At 43.4% G+C, this 19,910-nt stretch overlaps 1 protein-coding gene across 4 annotated transcripts in view; it reads left to right on the forward strand.

The window, feature by feature from the left end:
- Window positions 1–19,910, forward strand: part of LYPD6 (LY6/PLAUR domain containing 6) — a 154,864-nt gene that overhangs the window by 121,306 nt on the left and 13,648 nt on the right. For all 4 annotated transcript variants that reach the window (XM_012457084.3, XM_012457085.2, XM_012457086.2 and 1 more), the window contains exon 3: window positions 1,113–1,211. In XM_012457084.3, coding sequence (XP_012312507.1) covers window positions 1,113–1,211 — 99 coding nt within the window. The remainder of the gene's footprint in view (window positions 1–1,112; window positions 1,212–19,910) is intronic.

The raw sequence follows: 19,910 nt of genomic DNA on the forward strand, positions 1-19,910 counted from the left end.
GAAATAAATACAGTAAGATTCATTATCCAGTTTATCCCAGTGGTGACATTTTGAAAAACTATAGCACAGGCTGGGTGTGGTGGCTCATGCCTGTAATTCCAGCACTTTGGGAAGCTAAGGCAGATGGATCACCTGAAATCAGGAGTTCAAGACCAGCCTGGCCAACGTGGTGAAACCCCATCTCTATTAAAAATACAAAATTAGCCAGGTGTGGTGGCGCATGCCTATAATCCCAGCTACTTGGGAGGCTGAGGCAGGAGAATCACTTGAACCTGGGAGGTGGAGGTTTCAGTGAGCCAAGATTGTACCACCACACCCCAGCCTGGGCAACAAGAGCAAAACTCAAAAAAAAAAAAAAAAAAAAAAGTATATATATATATATATATATATATAGCATACTATCACTACCGATATATTAATATTGATATAATCAATCTACCAATGTCATTCTAATGTCATTCTGATTTCCCTAGTTTTATTTTGTGTGTATGTATGTGTGTTTAGTTCTACTTAATTTTATCATGTGTAGGTTTGTGTATCCTCCACCACAGTCGAGACTCAGGAGTTTCACAGTAGCACAAGAGTCCCTCCTCCTGGCCCCAAACCTACCTCTCTCCCCACCCCTCCCCCTACCTCTGCCATCCCTAGCCGCTAACAACCACTAATCATTTCAAAAATGTCATATAAATGGAACCATGCAGCATATAGCGTTTTGGGATGGGCTTTATTAACTCCAAATAATTCCCTGAAAATTCACGCAAGTTGTTAGAAGTACTAGTAGTTCATTCCTTGTTATTGCTGACTAACATTCCATAGTGTGGATGTCCAACAGTTTGTTTAGCCATTCATCCACTGAAAGACATCAAGGATATTTCCAGTTTTGGGCTATTACAAATAAAGTTGCTGTTGACATTCGTTTACAGATTCTTGCATGAATACAAGGTTCATTTCTCAGGGATAAATGCCCAGGAGTGAAACTGCTGGGTCATATAGTAGTTGAATGTTTAAGAAACAGCTAAGTTGTCTTGAGAATTTATTTTTAATGAAAATGTCTAACTTCACAGGATTCTGTGCCTTGTCTAAAAGTTAATCTTTTCTCTTGTTTTTTGTAGCCACACCATATCCTGGTGGATTTAAATGTTTCACCTGTGAAAAGGCAGCAGACAATTATGAGTGCAACCGATGGGCTCCAGACATCTACTGTCCTCGAGGTAAACTTTCAGTAAACTGATTGCGTCCCCTGGCTCTCTGTGAGTGAACAGCTCTTTTGACTTTGGTACCTGTATAAAGAGAGGCATGCTTGCAATCTCAGCTGCTCCTCTTGTCTAAGGCTGTTAGATCTTTTGTACCACACCAACAACTTATCAAAGATTCTCAGAGACATAAACTGAGCAATAGGATCGTTTCCTTTCTCATGAAGTATTTTCAGCACTCCACAGGAGGTGATACCTTCCCCTCTACCCCCAGGCCCAGTCAAATGTAGGACAAGAGAACAGTCAGTCTGTCTGCCACTCTTTGAGGCATTAGTCATTGCACAATAACCTCTTTTATGTAATGTATGAATTGATATACATATAAAGATTCCATTGATTATATATCTTGCCAGAGACTTTCATGCAGTCTCTGGAATTTAGAATTCTAAATATCATCATTGCACAAATAAAATCCCTGAGATTTTTAAACTATTACAGTTTTTTTGAAGGATGAGAGGGACACTGAACTGAAGCATGGAATTTTGACCTAAAGGCCCCTTTCAAAATAAAGAATACTCATTATATTCATGTCTCTTTTATCCTATCAAAAAATAGATGGTTATATTTGGCTACAGAGTCACTGTTAACTGGCTATTTTACTTTGGTGGAAAGTCTGTTTGGTGGGGGGAGGGATGATGAGTACAGGGAATTTTATTGACAAATGTTCGAGTGAATAGTTAGATGGATTTCACTGCTGATCTAATTCAGTTGTTAAAAAGGCTTGGACACACCAACATCAAGTCTGTTATTTTTCAATGTAACACAAATATTCTATGAGTTCTCAGACTCAACCCAGTGAATCGCATTCTGCTTCTCATGGAGGATTGGAAACTGGGAGAGCATGGAAATCAAAATTAAAGGACACATGTCAAATATCCAAGCCAGTACTCTTTAACCCAGGAGTCTCCACCTAGGGTGTGCAGTAGAAACACCTGTGGAACTTTCCAAAGAAATCACTGAAAGCTGTGCCCTGTGTAGACCAGTGGTTTTCAACCTTCAGCAGCATCAGCATTCTCCAGAGGGCTTATTAAAACATAGATTTCTGCTCCTATCCACTTCTTTATCCAAATTTCTGATTCAGCAGATCTGAGATAGGGCCTGAGAATTTGCATTTCTTTTGTTTTGTTTTTTTTTATTTAGGTTCTGGGGTACATGTGCAGATCATGCAGGATTGTTGCATATGTACATACATGGCAAAGTGGTTTGCTGCCTTCCTCCCCCCATCACCTATATCTGGTATTTCTCCCCACGTTATCCCTCCCCACCCCCCGCTGTCCCTCCCCTAGTCCCCCCCAACTGACTGCAGTGTGTGATGCTCCCCTCCCTGTGTCCACATGTTCTCATTGTTCAGCATCCGCCTATGAGTGATACCATGTGGTGTTTGGTTTTCTGTTCCTGTGTCAGTTTGCTGAGAATGATGGTTCCAGATTCATCCATGTCCCTATGAAGGACATGAACTCATTGTTTTTTATGGCTGCATAGTATTCCATGGTGTATATGCATTTCTAAAGAGTTTTCAGGTGATGAATTAAGAATCATAGCTCTACACAAATTGAACCAGCATTTCTGAGATTAGGGCCCTACATTGGTACTTTAAATATTGCAGTTGATTCTAATGAAAAATCAGGGGCAAGAACCACAGGGAACTCCTCTACCCACTAATAGAAAGGTAAATACAGTGTTGTCATTTCTAGATGATTCTTGTTTACTTTTAGGTAGAGATGATAATGGCGTCTATAGGGCAGAGAAAAACATGGAAGCACTAAAAATTGGCTTAACTGCAAACTAGATGTCCAGCATTCTGAGTAATCAAAAATAAGTTCTATTGCCATCTGTAGTGACTGCTCATTTCCAAATGGGACAGTGTTTTCCAACCTTACCACTGTGGAATGAACATTGCTAATGGATCTGGTTAAACAACTGCTTCTCAAACTTGGCTGTCTATTCAAATTACCTGGTAAACTTTTGAAAACGCTAACACCTAGATTCATTCGCAGAGACTCATATTAAATGGTGCAGCTAGGTATAGGATTTTTAAAAGCCCCTCAGATGGTTCTAATATGCAACCAAATTTGAGAACCATTATAAACAGTGACTTCAGACAAAACCAAGATGATTTGCTTTGTGTGCGACCCCGGTTGTGGGACCCCGACCCACGGAGGCAGGCAGGCGCTCGACCGACACGAGGCAGGAAGCGTGGTGACCAGTACCGACTTTATTGGGATCTCCGGGCGACTCCGGCGGGCAGGGAGGAATCGCGCGCGCTTTCTTTGTTCAATCTGTTTTATAGGGGCAGAGGGCCTGGGGCGGCGGGAGAGCTGATCTGGCAGGTAGTGATAGGCTAGGGGGAGTTGACCTGGTGGGTAGTGATTGGCCAGGTTGGTTGCTAGGCAGGAAACCTGCTGGGCGGGAGTTTGTGGGAGGCGAGGTTACGGGAGAGCTGACGGGGTGGATGGTGATTGGTTCAGTGACCGGCCGGGCGGGAAGGTTGCTGGTCTCGGGCCGGGCCTGGATGAAATGAGATAAGGGCCCCTCCCTGCAGGGGAGGAAGGGCTACCTTTGTCGGGAATTAGGCCCTTTCCACATGGCCGGGGAACGGGGCCAAAAGTCCCCTACCAGACATTCCCAACTCCTTAAAGAGGGAAAAGGGGCGGCGGCTGTCCTTCTGGCTACTTCCTGCTGACTTTGGGGCGGCGAAAGGGTGGGGGGTAGGAGTTTAGGCTGTCTGGAGAGGAGTATGGTGATATTCCGGCTGATGGAGGTTAGGCATTGGCTGGAGCATCATCTGGTGAATGGTAACACGTGTAAGCTCCTGGAAGCGCTGCCGCAGGTACTGCAGGAAACAAGGAGCAATGAGTAAAATTAAACAGACGATTACCAGGGGCCCGATTAACGGGGATAAGAGGGTATACATAGAGGAAGACCACCACGCTGTGGCATCAGCTGAAGACGATTGTGGCTGTATGGGGGAGTGTCACAAATGAAGGAGGTTTTGGTATAGTTTTCAGTTAGGTAGAACCTCCATATGTAAGGGGTGCGACCACTATGCCCTGGTAAGTTTGACAGATAGAGGGCCAATAGGAACAGCCTTCCAACTTGAGAGGGTTCCATGGGGAGCCTTTTTTACCCGAGAAAGGTGAATCCAGGACAGGACTTCAGCTATTTTGATGGCAGAAGGGGTGGTGAGGATGACCGTGTACGGGCCTTCCCACCTTGGAGTGAGAGGTTTTGGGGACAAGGATTTAACAAGGACTGAGTCCCCTGGGGAGACCTTTTGGGATTGTTCAGATGGCTGGGTAGGCTGGGGAAGAGAGGCGTTAGCGTGTTCACGGAGGAGACTCTGGAGAAGGGTAAAATAGGGGAGGTACCCTCCTAAGGGAGCGGCGTCGGGAGGTGGAGGGGTTGAGAGCAGGAAAGGACGGCCGTACAACAGCTCAAACGGGCTGAGCTGTGAGGGGCCCCGAGGGGCTGCTCTTAGTCAGGCGAGGGCAATGGGAAGCAAGGTTACCCAAGACTGGCGAAGTTCTAGCATGAGTTTCGTTAGCTGCTCTTTGATGAGGCCATTGGCCCGCTCTACCTTACCGGAGGACTGTGGGTGGTAGGCGGTGTGTAATTTCCACTGGATTCCTAGGGCGGTAGAGACAGTGTTAGTAACTTTGGAGACAAAGGCCGGACCGTTATGAGACTGGATGGTGGCTGGGAGTCCGAAGCGAGGTATGATGTCCTGGATTAGATGGGTGGTAACTGTTTCTGAAGTTCAGTTAGCCTATGGGGGGAGAACACCTGAAGGGGAAGCTGTAAGTTGATTTTAAGAGCCTCAGTGGTAAGGGAAGCCACCGCAGCCAAGGCGCGGAGACATGGCTGCCACCCCCTTTCAGTGGGGTCGAGTTGTTTGGAAAGGTAGGCTACTGGCAAGAGGGTGTTTCCCACTGGCTGCGCTAGGACTCCTACTGTGGTGTGAGACTTTTCATCTGTGTACAGGTGAAAGGGCAGGCCGGGGTTGGGCAAGGCTAGGCTGGTGGATGTATATAAAACTTTGAGGAGTGTTCAGAAGGCCTGGGTAACCATGCCCTGGGAAGAGAGCGGTCCCGTGGGGGTGTCGGATGCAGCCTGATACAGAGGTTTGGCTAGGGCCGCATAATTAGGTACCCAGTGGCAGAAAAACCCAACCAAGCCCAAAAAAGAGAGTATTTCCTGGGCTGACTGTGGGGGCTGGAGAGTTTTAAGAGCCTGTAGCCGATGAACCGTGATGGACTTTTTCCCGGGCATTAACTGTAACCCCAAGTAGGTGACTGAGGATGAGGCCATTTGGGCCTTACTAGGGGACACCCGGTACCCCTTGCCCCCTAGAAAGTTCAGGAGAGCAGTGATGGCCTGTATACACTCGGGGCGGTTGGGGGAACAAACTAGCAGGTCGTCCACATATTGGAGAACTGACGAGGGTGTAAGGTCACAATTGAGTAGGTCATGGGCTAGTGCCTGTCCAAACAAGTGGGGGCTGTCCCGAAACCCCTGAGGGAGGACCGTCCACGCGAGTTGCTGGGAGATTCCCGTAAGGGGATCTTCCCAGGTGAAGGCAAAGATGAAGTATGAGCTTGGGTCAAGAGGAATGGTGAAGAATGCATCTTTAAGGTCTAACACCGAGAAGTAGGCAGTGTCCGGGGGGGATGTGTGAGAGTAATGTGTAGGGGTTGGGAACAACTGGGTGTATGGGAATAACTGCCACGTTGACAAGACGTAAGTCCTGGACTAACCTATACTGCCCTGAAGGTTTGCGGACAGGAAGGATAGGGGTGTTACAGGGGGAGTTTATAGGGATTAAGAGGCCACGGCGTTTAAGCCGCTCAATGATGGGTCTGAGGCCAATGTGGTGAGCCTTAGAGATGAGGAATTGAGGATGGCAAAGGAACCTAGGGGGGTGTTCTTGGAGGAGGATTTTAATGGGTTGGTGGTGTGTTGCCACCGTGGGACTGTCTATATTCCAGATCTGGGGATTAACCTCGGGGAGGAGGGCACGTAGACTGTCTACGGATTGTGGATGTTCGGGAGCATAGGCCAGTAAGAGGAAATCACCCTGAACGGTTGGGGAGAAGGCAATGCTGGCATTTAGTTTGGAGAGGATATCTCAGCCCAGTAAAGGCACTGGGCAAGATGGAATTACCAAGAAGGAGTGAGTAAACTGGGTAGGGCCATATGAGCATGTAAGTGGCAAGGTTTGGCCTGGGGTGCTAGGAGTTCCGTCAATCCCCATAATAGAGACCTGGGAAGGAATGATTTGTCCAGAAAAAGTGGGGAGCACAGAATAGGTAGCCCCCATGTACCCGCTACCTTGAGTATAACCCTGGGCTCGGCAAGGGTAACCGGAGTTGGGGAGCCAGGGCCCCACTATTCGTCCAACAGCCCCAGTAATTCCGGGAATGGGGAATTCTGGGTGCCTGGGTCTTGGGTTGCGTGACCAGGTTCCAGGCTCCCAGCGGCTGCCCCCTGCTGTCCAGTGCACTGACCTGGAGGGGCCGGGACCCTGGGCAAGTTGGGGCAGTCCGACTTCCAGTGTCCCATGAGCTGCAAATAGGGCAAGGCTTAGTGGGCGGATGAGGCTGGGGGCAGGTCGAGGACCAGTGTCCCTCCTTGCCACACTTAAAGCATGCTCCAGGAGGAGGACAGGAGTTGCTTTTTAGCTTTGGGTTCCCTGGCTTTGGGTTTCCTGTCGGCCTCAGGGCAGCAGCAAGCAAGGTGACCTTCTGCTTCATTCGGGCTTGGCGGGCTGCCTCAGCTGTGTCCTCCCTGGCATTAAAAACTTTAAAGGCCATGTTTACCAGGTCTTGTATGGGGGTTTCCGGGCCCTCCTCTACCTTTTTTAGTCTCTTCCTGATATTGGGGGCAGACTGGGAAATGAAATGGGAAGCTAGGACTATGGCATTGGAATTAGGCAGAAAGAAAGAAGGATAGGATTAAAAGTATAAAGCAGCCACCATCTTAAGGGCGAGGCACAGGATAGGATTAAAGTGTAAGGCGGCCACCATCTTAAGGGCGAGGCACAGGATAGGATTAAAAGTGTAAGGCGGCCACCATCTTAAGGGCGTGGTACGGCCACCATTTTGGGATATAGGGTCTAGTCGAGTATATCGGACTAGAGCTTCTTGTAGGCGGCCTAGGAAAAGAGCGGGATTTTCATCTGGGAATTGGGTGACCTCTCTTAATTTATCATAATTGACTACCTTGTTCAATACAGCCTCCATTCCCCGAAGGAGGTACCGTATCATGCGGTCCCGCCTGGGTATATCAGAGCCCCGTCCTGCCTGATAATCCCACCGCGGGTCCTCATTGGGGACAACTTCAGGGCCTAAAGGAATTTGATTGTCTATGGCATGATCTTTGTCTGCCTGGTGTTGGGCGGCAGCCAGAATACGCTCGTGTTCCTCGGCCGTTAGGGTAGAGGTGCAGATGACCCTAATGTCATGCCAGGTGAGGTCATAAGCTTGAGTGAGGTACTTAAACTCTTTTATGTATGTAGATGGATCGGCGGAAAAGGATTCTAAGCACTTTTCTATTTGTGCTAGATCTTGAAGGGAGAAAGGGACGTGTACCCTAACCAAACCTTCCGCCCCGGCCACCTCTCGAAGCGGAGCCAGGAGGGTGGGCTGATGTGAGCGAGTGTGGGCTGCTACCGGGGAGGTAAGGCAGGGTGCGGTCTCCAAAGGAGGAGGCATGGAGGGAGTGGGGGAAAGGTGAGGCGAGGCCTCTGAGGCAGGAAGTGCAGAGGGAGTTGGGGAAGGGTGAGGCGAGGCCTCTGAGGCAGGAAGTGCTGGGGGAGGAGACAGATGTTCAGGCAGCTCTTCCTGTGTTGAGTAAGGTGGGGGAGAGGTAGTGGAGATGGTGGAGGAGGTGTTGCGAGGGACCTGGGCTAAAATAACCTGATGAGTAGAGCAAGTGGAACAAAGGTCCGGGTGGGTACGGAGATCCCAAAAAGCCTGCACATAAGGCACCTCACGTTCTTTGCCGGTGCGGCGGCAGAAATTATCAAGATCACGAAGGATGTTGAAATCGAAAGTACCAGTCGGGGGCCAATGTGACTGGTTATCGAGCTGGTACTGAGGCCATGCCACTTGAGACAAGAAAATAAGTTTCTTTTGCCTCAAGGTTTGCGAGTATCCCAATTTCGAAAAATTTCGCAACAAACACCCAAGAGGAGTGTTAAGGGGTATTTTGGACTCTGCGTTCCCCATGGGTGGCGTGGCAGTGGTTCCCTGCCAACTACCGAGTAAATGTAGGAAGAGGCATCCCCCAAACACTACAAATACCCGGAGAATTGGAGAGAGTAAATGTAGGACAAGGCGTCCCCCGAACACTACAAATACCCGGAGAATTGGAGAGAGAAAGAGTCAGAGAGGGTGTCCCCTGTCCGGCGCTTCCAAAAGGCTCCTGGAGCCTGGTTGGAGGATCGTACTTGGGCCGGCCGGCGCTTGGTGAGAGATCCGTGGAGTTGGAGTTGGGAGGGACTGCCGTGCACCCCACAGGGAAGGAAAGGTAAGGCAGGGAAAGAGTAATAAAATCGGTCCTACCTTACTCAGAGTGTAGATCAGCCAGATCCAGAGGGGTCGCCGGGGGAGGGGGGCTGTGGGGAGCCCAGCAGCCCGAACCTCCCGGGTTTCGGCACCAGATGTGCGACCCCGGTTGTGGGACCCTGACCCATGGAGGCAGGCAGGCGCTCGACCGACACGAGGCAGGAAGCGTGGTGACCAGTACCGACTTTATTGGGATCTCCGGGCGACTCCGGCGGGCAGGGAGGAATCGCGTGCGCTTTCTTTGTTCAATCTGTTTTATAGGGGCAGAGGGCCTGGGGCAGCGGGAGAGCTGATCTGGCAGGTAGTGATAGGCTAGGGGGAGTTGACCTGGCGGGTAGTGATTGGTCAGATTGGTTACTAGGCAGGAAACCTGCTGGGCGGGAGTTTGTGGGAGGCGAGGTTACGGGAGAGCTGATGGGGTGGATGGTGATTGGTTCAGTGACCGGCCGGGCGGGAAGGTTGCTGGTCTCGGGCCGGGCCTGGATGGAATGAGATAAGGGCCCCTCCCTGCAGGGGAGGAAGGGCTACCTTTGTCGGGAATTAGTCCCTTTCCACATGGCCGGGGAACGGGGCCAAAAGTCCCCTACCAGACACTTTGTATATCCAGTCATCATCTTTGGGCTGGTTCCTGTGGCAAAAAAGCTGGCTGATTTGCTTTTGAAGCTGTTGCTCTGCTGGTCAGAGCTAGTGTATAGGAAGCGTGTTTTAGTCCACTTGTGCTGCTATCATAAAATGCCTCAGACTGGGTAAGATATAAACAATAGAAGTTTATTTCCCCCAGTTCTTAAGGCTGGGAAGTCCAAGATCAAGGTACCAGCAGGTTTTAGTAAGGGCATTGTCTCTCTGCTTTCAAGGTGACACCTTATTGCTGCGGCCTCTGGAGGGAAGGAATGCTGTGCCCTCACATGGCAGAAGACAAAAGGGGGAAGAAAGGGAACAGACCCATTCCCTCAAGCCCTTTTATAAGGGTCCCAATCCCATCCATGAGGGCTCCATGCTCATGATTTAATCACCCCTTAAATGCCCCACCTCTTAATATCTTCACATTGGTAATTAAGCTACATATGAACTTTCCACAGCAAAATGTGACTGTGCTTCTCCTAGTACTGACTGAGCTCTGAGGTACCTTAGCAGAGATAATGCAGAGGAAAAGGGAATGTGAACTGGTATTTTCTGCAGGCTTTGGGCCATGTTAGATGGTATACAAGTATATCCTTGTCAAAAAGTAAAAGGAAGTGACCAGAAACACTGTTTGAATGCCTCTCAGAGAAAAGAGGAAGTTCCAACTTGATGCTTTCTTTTGAGGTCATTATCATTTCAAAGTCCAGATACCTAAAGGTATTGCAGAGTGGTCTCTACACTATTTATCATTTTCTCTTTTTTCCCTCCACTTTTATCTTTTTGTCCTTCAATTTAAAGGGATAAATAGAAAGTCATGCTCTGAGTTTCAGAACACAGAACAACCATGCCAGGCCCCTTGGGGAATTATAAAGTGAAAGATAGGAATCTGGTTTCTTCTTTCAGGGAGCAGACAGTTTAGTTGGGCCGATAGAATCTGAATATATCAGATGTCAGAAATAGCAGGACAAAGGTAAGTGCCAAGTGGAACCTGGCATTAAGTGTTGTGGGAGTTTACAGGAAGACGAGTTATTGGGAACTGAGGTAGCCACCGAAAGCATTTATGTGCTAGGAAGATTGCAGTAGCTCTACAACTGGGAACGGGAGGTTCAACCGTTGAAGAGAACACGTCTTCCAGGAACTCACTCAGAGCAAAAGCGTAGAGACAAGGCTCCCCATTTGTGCTCACTGGACAGGAAGAGACCTGACCTGGGAGTAGCCACTAGTTTGTATGAGAGAATTATGGACGTAAAATAGTGGAGCCAGGTGATTTTTGTGGGGCCTTGAGCATCAGTAAGGAGTCGGAAATTAAAGCTGTAACCTGAGGCCAGCCCTATTTCCCTTGAAGCTTATGCTCTTTCCTCCAGGTTTTCTTCAGATTTTTCTAACAATGAAAATAATGCCATTTTGTTAATAGATTAAGATAGAAAATGTATTTCACTACTAGCTAACTCTAAATTTTTCTGTTTGTTAGTAGTCTGAAGCAGCTCTAGGCACACCAACGGGCTTAGGAAGGGCAACTGAGACACTGCTATGGAAATTCTAAGTCATTCCTGGTTTTTTTGGTTTGTTTTGTAATATAGTTAACTAGGTTTAAATTGTCACATGATGTGAAAATAATGTGTCGAAAGTGAAAATCATCTCACCTAAGTATTCAATCTTATATACACGGAATAAGTGCACACCCAAAATTGCTTAGGGGATTCACTGCATGTCAAGAATTTTCTAAAGCTAAACTCAGTCACATGCATGTGCATAGAAATATAATGTATCTTAGCAACTGACATTCATGGATTCAAACTTGTGAGTTATTGTTTGGTCACGTAAGTGTCAGGAAAGCTGTCTCCTGACTAGAATCGGGCTCTTTTGGCAAAGGCTGGACACACCTCAGCTAACTCAGGTGCTCCTCTTATTTTCAGAAGGTGTGTGATATAAGTGTGTTCTCCTCCATTACATTTTCTGTGCCTCTGGTGCTTCCAGATTCATAGTACCATACTCCCTTCCTAGAAATGGAAACTTCAGATGCTCTCCATAACTGACTCAGGTTATTTCAATTGCTTGGCTTCCATTTCATCTTTGGTCTCTGAGCACTTCCTCTGCAACAACTTTAATTTCACCAGCTACTCATTAAAAATCTGTTCAATTTTCTTGATTTTGTGAACCAGAATGGAAAAGGATCTTGAAATCATATTACACGAGGGACCAGTTGAAAGAACTGATGAACTAAAACAGGAGTTGAATGTCATGTGCTTGGATCAATGTTTGCCCATGACTTTGCTCTGTGCTGCAAGATGAAAAGGTCCTTGAGAGAGTGAACTGTATAATGGTTACTAAGAGTCTGTGGAATTAAATGTGAAGTCAAAGACATTACGTTCCTTCTTAATTATGAAGTACAGATGCCTCCCTCTAAGGCAAAATCTCTATTTGAAAATATTGCTGATATAAAATCAGAAAAAGAAAATTCTTGAGTTGGAGGACACACATTCTTTTGGCTCCAGCTTCTTTGCTACTCACTGCTTTTCTGGGAAAGTAAAGAAAAAGGTGGACGTATCCCCTGATGGCTTTTTCCAGATCAGTTGCCTGATGGTTCTTGCTATGAGCAGAAAATATAAATGTGATTCTCAGCTGAAGACAAGACCATGGTTACAAATTTTCAGGAATGATTTCTTTATTGTTGACTTTTTTCAGACATAGCCCAGGCTGAGACAGACAACCTTTGTGTTTGACTTAGCCTAAGGGTGGCATTTTCTTCCTTTAAGGTAATTTTACACTTAGAATATAGCCCTCCAATTTCTTTCATTTATACAGGAGTCTATTCTCTCTCTGAATCTCATGAGGACCCAACACCTTGCAATTTCTTATGGCTTATCTTTTATCATTCTTTCCCTAGGATAGAGAAATCAGTACCTTATCCAGTGTTGGCCCTTGACACTTTACGTTTTGGAGAATTCATTTATACATTTGCAAAAAGTGTTGGTTATATTTTATCCAACACTTCTGGCTGCTACATAAAAAGATGTTTTTCAGATGATCTCTCATAATATTACTGTCATATTGCTAAGTCTTAGACTTCCTTTTTAAAAGTAATTTTAAAGTTTAATGTACATACTGCAAAGTGAAGAGCTCGTAAGTGCACACTTTGTAAATTTTTACGAAGTGAACATGCTCTGTTTCCACCCATATGAAGCAATAGAACCCCAGAGACTGCTGGGGTGCCTCAGTCATTATACTCCATCCCCAAAGGTAACAATGTTGAGACTACTATCATTGAGCATCATATAAGTGGAGTTGTATAGAATGTACTCCTTGCTTTCAAACATTATATGAAATTGCTCCATGTTTACTCAGATGTACAGTAGATCATTATATGAATATGCCAAAATTCATCTATTCCATTATTGAAGTACATTTGGATTGTTTCCAGTTTCTTAATACTAAGAACATTCTTCTGTGTGTCTTTTGGTACATGTTCATATGCGTTTCTGCTAGGTCCTTCACAGAAGTGGGATTGCCAGGTGTGGTGCATGTAAGCATTGGCTTTACTAGATACTGCCCGACTGTTTTGCAAAATGACTGTACCACTTAAACTCTCACCAGCACTGCATGCAAGTGATAGTTGCTGCACAATCTTGCTAACACCTAGTATTGACAGAAACAATAGAAGGTAGAAGTTAATGGGATGACATTTTTAAAGTGCTGAAAGTAAATAGCTGCCATCCTGGAACTCTGCGTGGAGACTATCAGTCTCGCTTCTCTGAACCTCCTTTTTCCTGCGGCTGACCCACTAGCTCTGACCTCCTGTTTGTGCTCCCAGTCCCCTTGAGACCCATGAAGGTGCTGCCTACTTCTCTGCCCTTTAGCAGAGCTTTTCGCTTGGTTTCTCAGCCTCTCCACCTGTGCAATTTTTGAATCAGCAAATGCCTCAAGGGGAGAACAGGTATAGAATGTCAGGCACCACTCAAGCGGCTTGTCTTTTCTCTGGTACCTTGCTCTTTAAATCCAGTCTGCATTGGTAGTCCTGTGCTTTCACACAGATTGTTGTTGTTTAAATTTTAATTGGCTATTTTAATTTTACACTACTGTTCCTTGGTAAGAAAATATAAGCCAGTTCATTTCAGCTGGCATTATAACTCTCAGAATTTAAGGTTAAAAACTTGCTGGAAAAGCTCTAAGACTAATTCTATTAGCCTATACAAGATTTTTTTTTCGTACACTGAGAACATCTAACCTCCAATTCACAATGTTTTTGTCCAAATATTTTTTATAAGTCCAGAGCGGGGGCACATCCATTTGGTGGTCTGCCTTATCGCTTTTATTGTAACCACACCACTGTCCACCATAAAGTCATGTCTATTCTCACTACCTTTGCATACCTTCCCAACTGCCTTTTTGGAGTTAGCCTTGGTAATAAGTACATTGCCTCCTGAATTTCAGTGATTAGTTTTGAAAGAAGTTCCTCAAGTGACAGGGAAGTCTCTGTTTAGCAGCTTCCTCAATAGGTGCTGACTTCAGGGTGGAGGAGACCAGCCAGTTACGATTCAGTCAGGTTGATGAGCATTTATTTGTTTTTAATTTCTGCCTTGAGGAATTCTTTACTTGGGACAAGAGGAGAAAACACATCTTTTTAAGGGACCTATGGAGAGTAACTGATAAAAGCAGAAAAGCCAAGAAACAATCTGATGCCTAAAAGCAGAGACTGTAGTTATTCCTAATTAGGGTAAGTTTTAAATAATTCAGTTTATCTGCAACTCAATTTGTAGTTCATCTTTTTATTGAGTCTGTTTTCTTTTATCTTAGGCTTTTTTTTCTTTCACTTTCAATTTCACTGAACTTTGAAGTATAATATACATGACGAATAGTAAATAGCGTGATGACTTTCACAAATTGAACACTCCATGTAAGCAGCACCCTGATTAGGAAACTGACCAGCATCTTAGAAGCTCTCTGAATGCCTGTTTTCAGTCACTTTTCCTACCACCAAGGATCACTGTTATGGACTGACTCCTGTCCTCCCCAATTTTCCCCCTATCTGCTCTCACATTCATATGTTGAAGTCCTAACCTCTAGTACACCTCAGGATGGGACCATATTTGGAAATAGGATCTTTAAAGAGGTAATTAAGTGAGGTCATTCAGGTGGGCCCTGATCCAGTCTAACAAGCATCCTTAAAGAGACAAGTGTCCTAAGAAGAGATTGGGACCAGACATGAACTGAGGGAAGCTGATGAGGAAACCAGCCATGGACAACATTTTGATTTAAAATTTCTAGCTTCCAGGTGAGAAGACCTTTGTTTAAGCACTCATTCTGTGGTTTCTTATGGCAACCCTGGAAACTAATACAGTTACTCTCCTAATTTCCAGTGTAGGTTAAGCATTGTCTCTTACTGGGTTCTTTCTGGAAATTGAACCATACAATATAACTCTTTTGTGACTGACTTACTTCACTCAATATTATGTGAGATTAATTTATTTCATTAGCTTTAGTTGTAATCCATTCATTCTCATTGTTATGTGAACAGATACCATAATTTATTCATTCATTCTGTCACTAATTGACATTTTTACAGGGTGTTTGTATGAACAGTTCTTCTGTGTGCATTCTAGGATTTATTCCTGTTGGATATATATTGAAGGGTGGAATTTTAACTTTGTAGAATATGCATAGATTTACTTTTGGTAGTCCTGGCAAATAATTTTGAGAAGTGGTGATAGTATATGAAAATTGCACTACTGGTAGAAGTGCAGTATTATTTCTCTTTTAAATTTGATGAGATTATTCAAAATACAGTAATGGAAAAATGTTATAGAACTAAATTAAAATGTTTTAATTTGGTTCACCTTTGAATGGGAGAGCTCAGCTATGTGTATTCTTACCACCCATCCATCTCTGCTGGTAATATAGATATTATCAGAGATTAAAAGCCTGCCATTTTGTGCAAGGCCCTGTGTTATATGTTGGAGGAAATGCAGACACCAAAAATTGGCCTGATTCTCAAGATTATAATGTATAATACAACAGTAGATCTCAACTGGGAGCAATTCCCTCTTCCCTGCCCAAAGGATATTTGTCAATGTCTGGAGACATTTTTAGTTGCTACTGTTGGGAGCGACATTGGCATCTAGTATAAAGAGGCTATTGGATGCTGTTAAATGTCCTACAATTCACAGAACAGTCCCCCCAAAACAAAACTACCCCAAAATGTCAAAAGCCGAGAACTTTCCTGGAAAGATGGAGCAGATGTACTTTTCTATTCCTCCTGCTAAGTACAGCAAAAAATTTTGGACATTGTTTATTAAAATGCAAACCAAAAACATGAGAAGACTCTGAAAGGTATAAAGAAAATGACACACTACCTAGGGACTTCAAGAATCAAGGAACAACACAGTGCTGAGTTCATTAGGTTTTCTTCCCATCTCATATATTTTGGACTTGAAACTGAAGAAGTCAACATCCTGAAAATGCCATAGGCACTGGCAAAATAAACTACCAACAAAAGTTTGCTCTCTAGTAAAAGGACCAGGAAGGGGGAAGCCTAGAAAGACAACTTTTAGACAATAGCTGCTCTATTCCAGCAAAACACCATGGAAAAAATTGTAGTTCCAACCCCATAGCAGCAGAAGCTAAATGGAATATCTTGACTTCATCCTCAACAGGCTGTAATGAGATGTCTCAGCCTTTCTGCTTTGGATTGTATCAGAGAAGGATAAGTAAAGGGGACTTTTATCCCTCCCCCCAGGCAGAAACAAGATCTCTCCCACAGTCAGTAGAGACCTTGTTAGGGGGCTTTCACCTCCACCAGCAATAATGCAATGTCTCTACTTTCCCCAATCAAGGCTGTGTCAACGGAGGCTTAATGGAGAGTCAAGACTTCACTTTTCACCACCACCCATTGGTAATGAGGCTACAACGTATCTCCCATGCCACGGCATCAGTAGAAGCCACATGGGAGCATTAATGAGTCACTCTTAGCACTGTCAAACAGGGAGTATAAGATCAACACCAATATGTCCAGGCTTCAATTTAAAAAAAAAAAATCACTTGTCATACCAGGAAGATCTCAAACTGATTGAAAAATGGCAATCAACAGATGCCAACACCAAGATAAATAGAGACATTAGAATTATCTGGCAAGGATTTTAAAGCAGCCATAATAAAAATGTTTCAGTGAGTCATTACAAGCACACTTGAAACAAATTTTTAAAATCTCATCAAAGAAACAGAAAATATGAAAAATAACCAAAGGGAAATCATAGAATTGAAACATACTGTACCTGAAATAAAAATCTCAATAGATGGGCTCAACAGCAGAATGGAGGGAAGAATTAGTGAATTTGGAAAATACAGCAATAAAAATTATCCAATCTGAACAATAGATAGAAAATAGGCTGAGGGGAGATCTACAGAGCCTCAGAGATCTGTGGAGCTGTAACAAATGTTTTAACACTGTGTCACTGGAGTTCCAAGAGAACAGTAGAAAGAGGGTGTAGCTGAAAAAAGTACTCAAAGAAATAGCAGCAAAAAGTTTTTCTAAGAAGCTGAGCAAACCTCAAAGAGGTCAAAACTAAAGCAATCCACACAAAAACACATAACAATCAAACTTCTAAAAATGAAAAGTCTTGAAATAGCAAAAAAGAACATCATATCAGATGTTTATCATATCAGATAAAAAAAAATAGTTGAATAAAATGTTTTCATCAGAAACTATGCAGGCCAGTAGTCAATGGTACAATATTTTTCAACTGTTAACCATCAATGCAGAATCCTATATTCAGAGAAAATATCCTTCAGGAATGTAAAGAAATTAAGACATTTTCAGAGGAAGGAAAACTGAAAGAATTTGTCACTAGCAGACCTACCTTAAAGAATGGCTGAAGGAAGCTCTAAGAAGGAAACTTGAAATATCAGAAAGGAAGAAAAAATGTATACTACAGTATAGTACAACAGAATGTCCTCCTCCTCTTGAGTTTTCTGAATTATGTTTTACAGTTGAAGCAAAAATTATAATACTGTGTGATGTGGTTCTAAATATATTGTGGAGGATTATTTAAGACAATTATATTCTGGCCAGGCATGGTGGCTCATGCCTGTAATCCCAGCACTTTGGGAGGCCAAGGTGGGCAGATCACCTGAAGTCAGGAGTTCAAGACCAGCCTGGCCAGGTTGGTGAAACTCCATCTCTACTAAAAATATAAAAATTAGCTAGGCATGGTGGTGGGCACCTGTACTCCCATCTACTCGGAGGCTGAGGCAGGAGAATCACTTGAACCTGGGAGGTGGAGGTTGCAGTAAGCCAAGATCGTGCCACTGCACTCCAGCCTGTGTGACAGAGCAAGACTTTGTCTCAAAAAAAAAAAAAATTACAAGTGAATGAGGGTAATAGGACACAAAAAGAGGTGGGGTTTCTACACTTCACTTTAATTGGTAAAATGATAATGCCAGTAAATATGATAAGTTATACATATAATACCTAGAGCAATAGTTTCAAAAAGATATACTCAAAAGCACTATGGATAAATCACAATGGAATTCTAAAAAATGTTCATGTGACCCATGGGAATATAAGAAAAAGAAAACAAACAAAATGACAGAATTAAGTCTTACTGTATCAATAACTACCTTAAATATAAATGGCATAAATATATGAAATAAATGAAATGTATGACAATGTTAAAATATGACCCAAATATATGTCATCTATAAATGTTTACTTCAAAATAATTATATAAGCAAATTAAAAGAATGCAGAAAGATAACATGGAAATATCAGTGCAAACAAAATTACCAGAGGCAGAGGAATATTATAGTATGATTAAAAAAAAAATAGTCCACTAGAAGACATAGCAATCTTAAATATATAAGCATCAAGTAACAGAGCTGAAAAATATGTGTGACAGAATAATATAAATGAAAGGAGGAATAGATAAATCTACAATTATAGTTGAAGAGTTCAACACCACTCTTTCAAAAACTGATAGACTGCAGAAAAAATCAGCAAAGATACAGAAGAATTCAACAGCCCTGTTAACTAAGAATCTAATTGACATTTACAGAACACTCTATCCAACACCAGAATATACATTGTTTTCAAATGCCCATGGAAAGCATACCAAAATAAACTATATCCTGGGCCATAAAGCAAACCTCAACAAACTTTGAAAAATTGAAATCATACAAAGTGTTTTCTGACACAGTAGAATTAAACTAGAGATCAATGACAAAGATAAAAGGAAGAGCACCAAACACTTGGAAACTAAACAATGCACATCTAAATAATCCATAGATCAAAGATAAAGCCTTAAGGAAAAATTAAAAAGACAGTGAACCTAATGAAAATAAAACATGAAAATTTGTAGGACACAGCAAAAACAGCACTGAGACAGAAATTTATAGCACTATATGGACAGATTAGAAAACAAGAAAATGGAAAAGGAAGAACAAAAACCAAAAGTAAAATAAAACAAGACTAAGCAAAAATCAGGAAATAATAATGATAAGAATAAAAATCAGTGAGAATATATATACTAAAACATTTCATTGTGTGCCATAAATATATACAATTTTTGTCAATTAAAAAAATCAGTGGAGAAAAACATTAAGAAATAAGGGGATAGTATGAACAACTCAAAAGCATAAGTTTGACAACTTAGGTGAAATGGACCATAACTCAAAAAAACAAAGTACCACAATGTAAATTAGTTCAACCATTGTGGAAGACAGTGTGGCAATTCCTCAAGGACCTAGACATAGAAATTCCATTTGACCTGGCAATCCCATTACTGGGTATACATCCAAAGGATTATAAATCATTCTACTATAAGGACACATGCACACAAATGTTCATTGTGCCACTGTTTACAATAGCAAAGACCTGGAACCAACCCAAATGCCCATCGATGATAGACTGGACAGGGAAAATGTGGCACATATACACCATGGAATATTATGCAGCCATCAAAAACGATGAGTTCGTGTCCTTTGTAGGGACATGGATGAACCTGGAAACCATCATTCTCAGCAAACTGACACAAGAACAGAAAATCAAACACTGTATGTTCTCACTCATAGGTGGGTGTTGAACAATGAGAACACATGGACACAGGGAGGGGAGCATCACACACTGGGGTCTGTTGGGGGGAAATAGGGGAGGGACAGTGGGGGGTGGGGAGTTGGGGAGAGATTGCATGGGGGGAAATGCCAGATATAGGTGATGGGGAAGAAGGCAGCAAATCACACTGCCATGTGTGTACCTATGCAACAATCTTGCGTGTCCTTCACATGTACCCCAAAACCTAAAATGCAATAAAAAAAATGAACTAGTCTTATAACAATTAAGAAAATTTAATTTATAACTTTAAAATATCCATAAAAGAACTCTCCAGGCCCAAATAATTTCACTGGAGAATTTTACCAAGTTTTAATAGAGGAATTAACACCAATTCTACACAAAATCTTTCAGAAAATGGAAGAGAAGAGG

Source organism: Aotus nancymaae, unplaced genomic scaffold, assembly GCF_030222135.1.
Source record: "Aotus nancymaae isolate 86718 unplaced genomic scaffold, 86718_ANA_hifiasm-v0.15.2.pri h1tg000029l, whole genome shotgun sequence".
NCBI classification, from domain to species: domain Eukaryota; kingdom Metazoa; phylum Chordata; class Mammalia; order Primates; family Aotidae; genus Aotus; species Aotus nancymaae.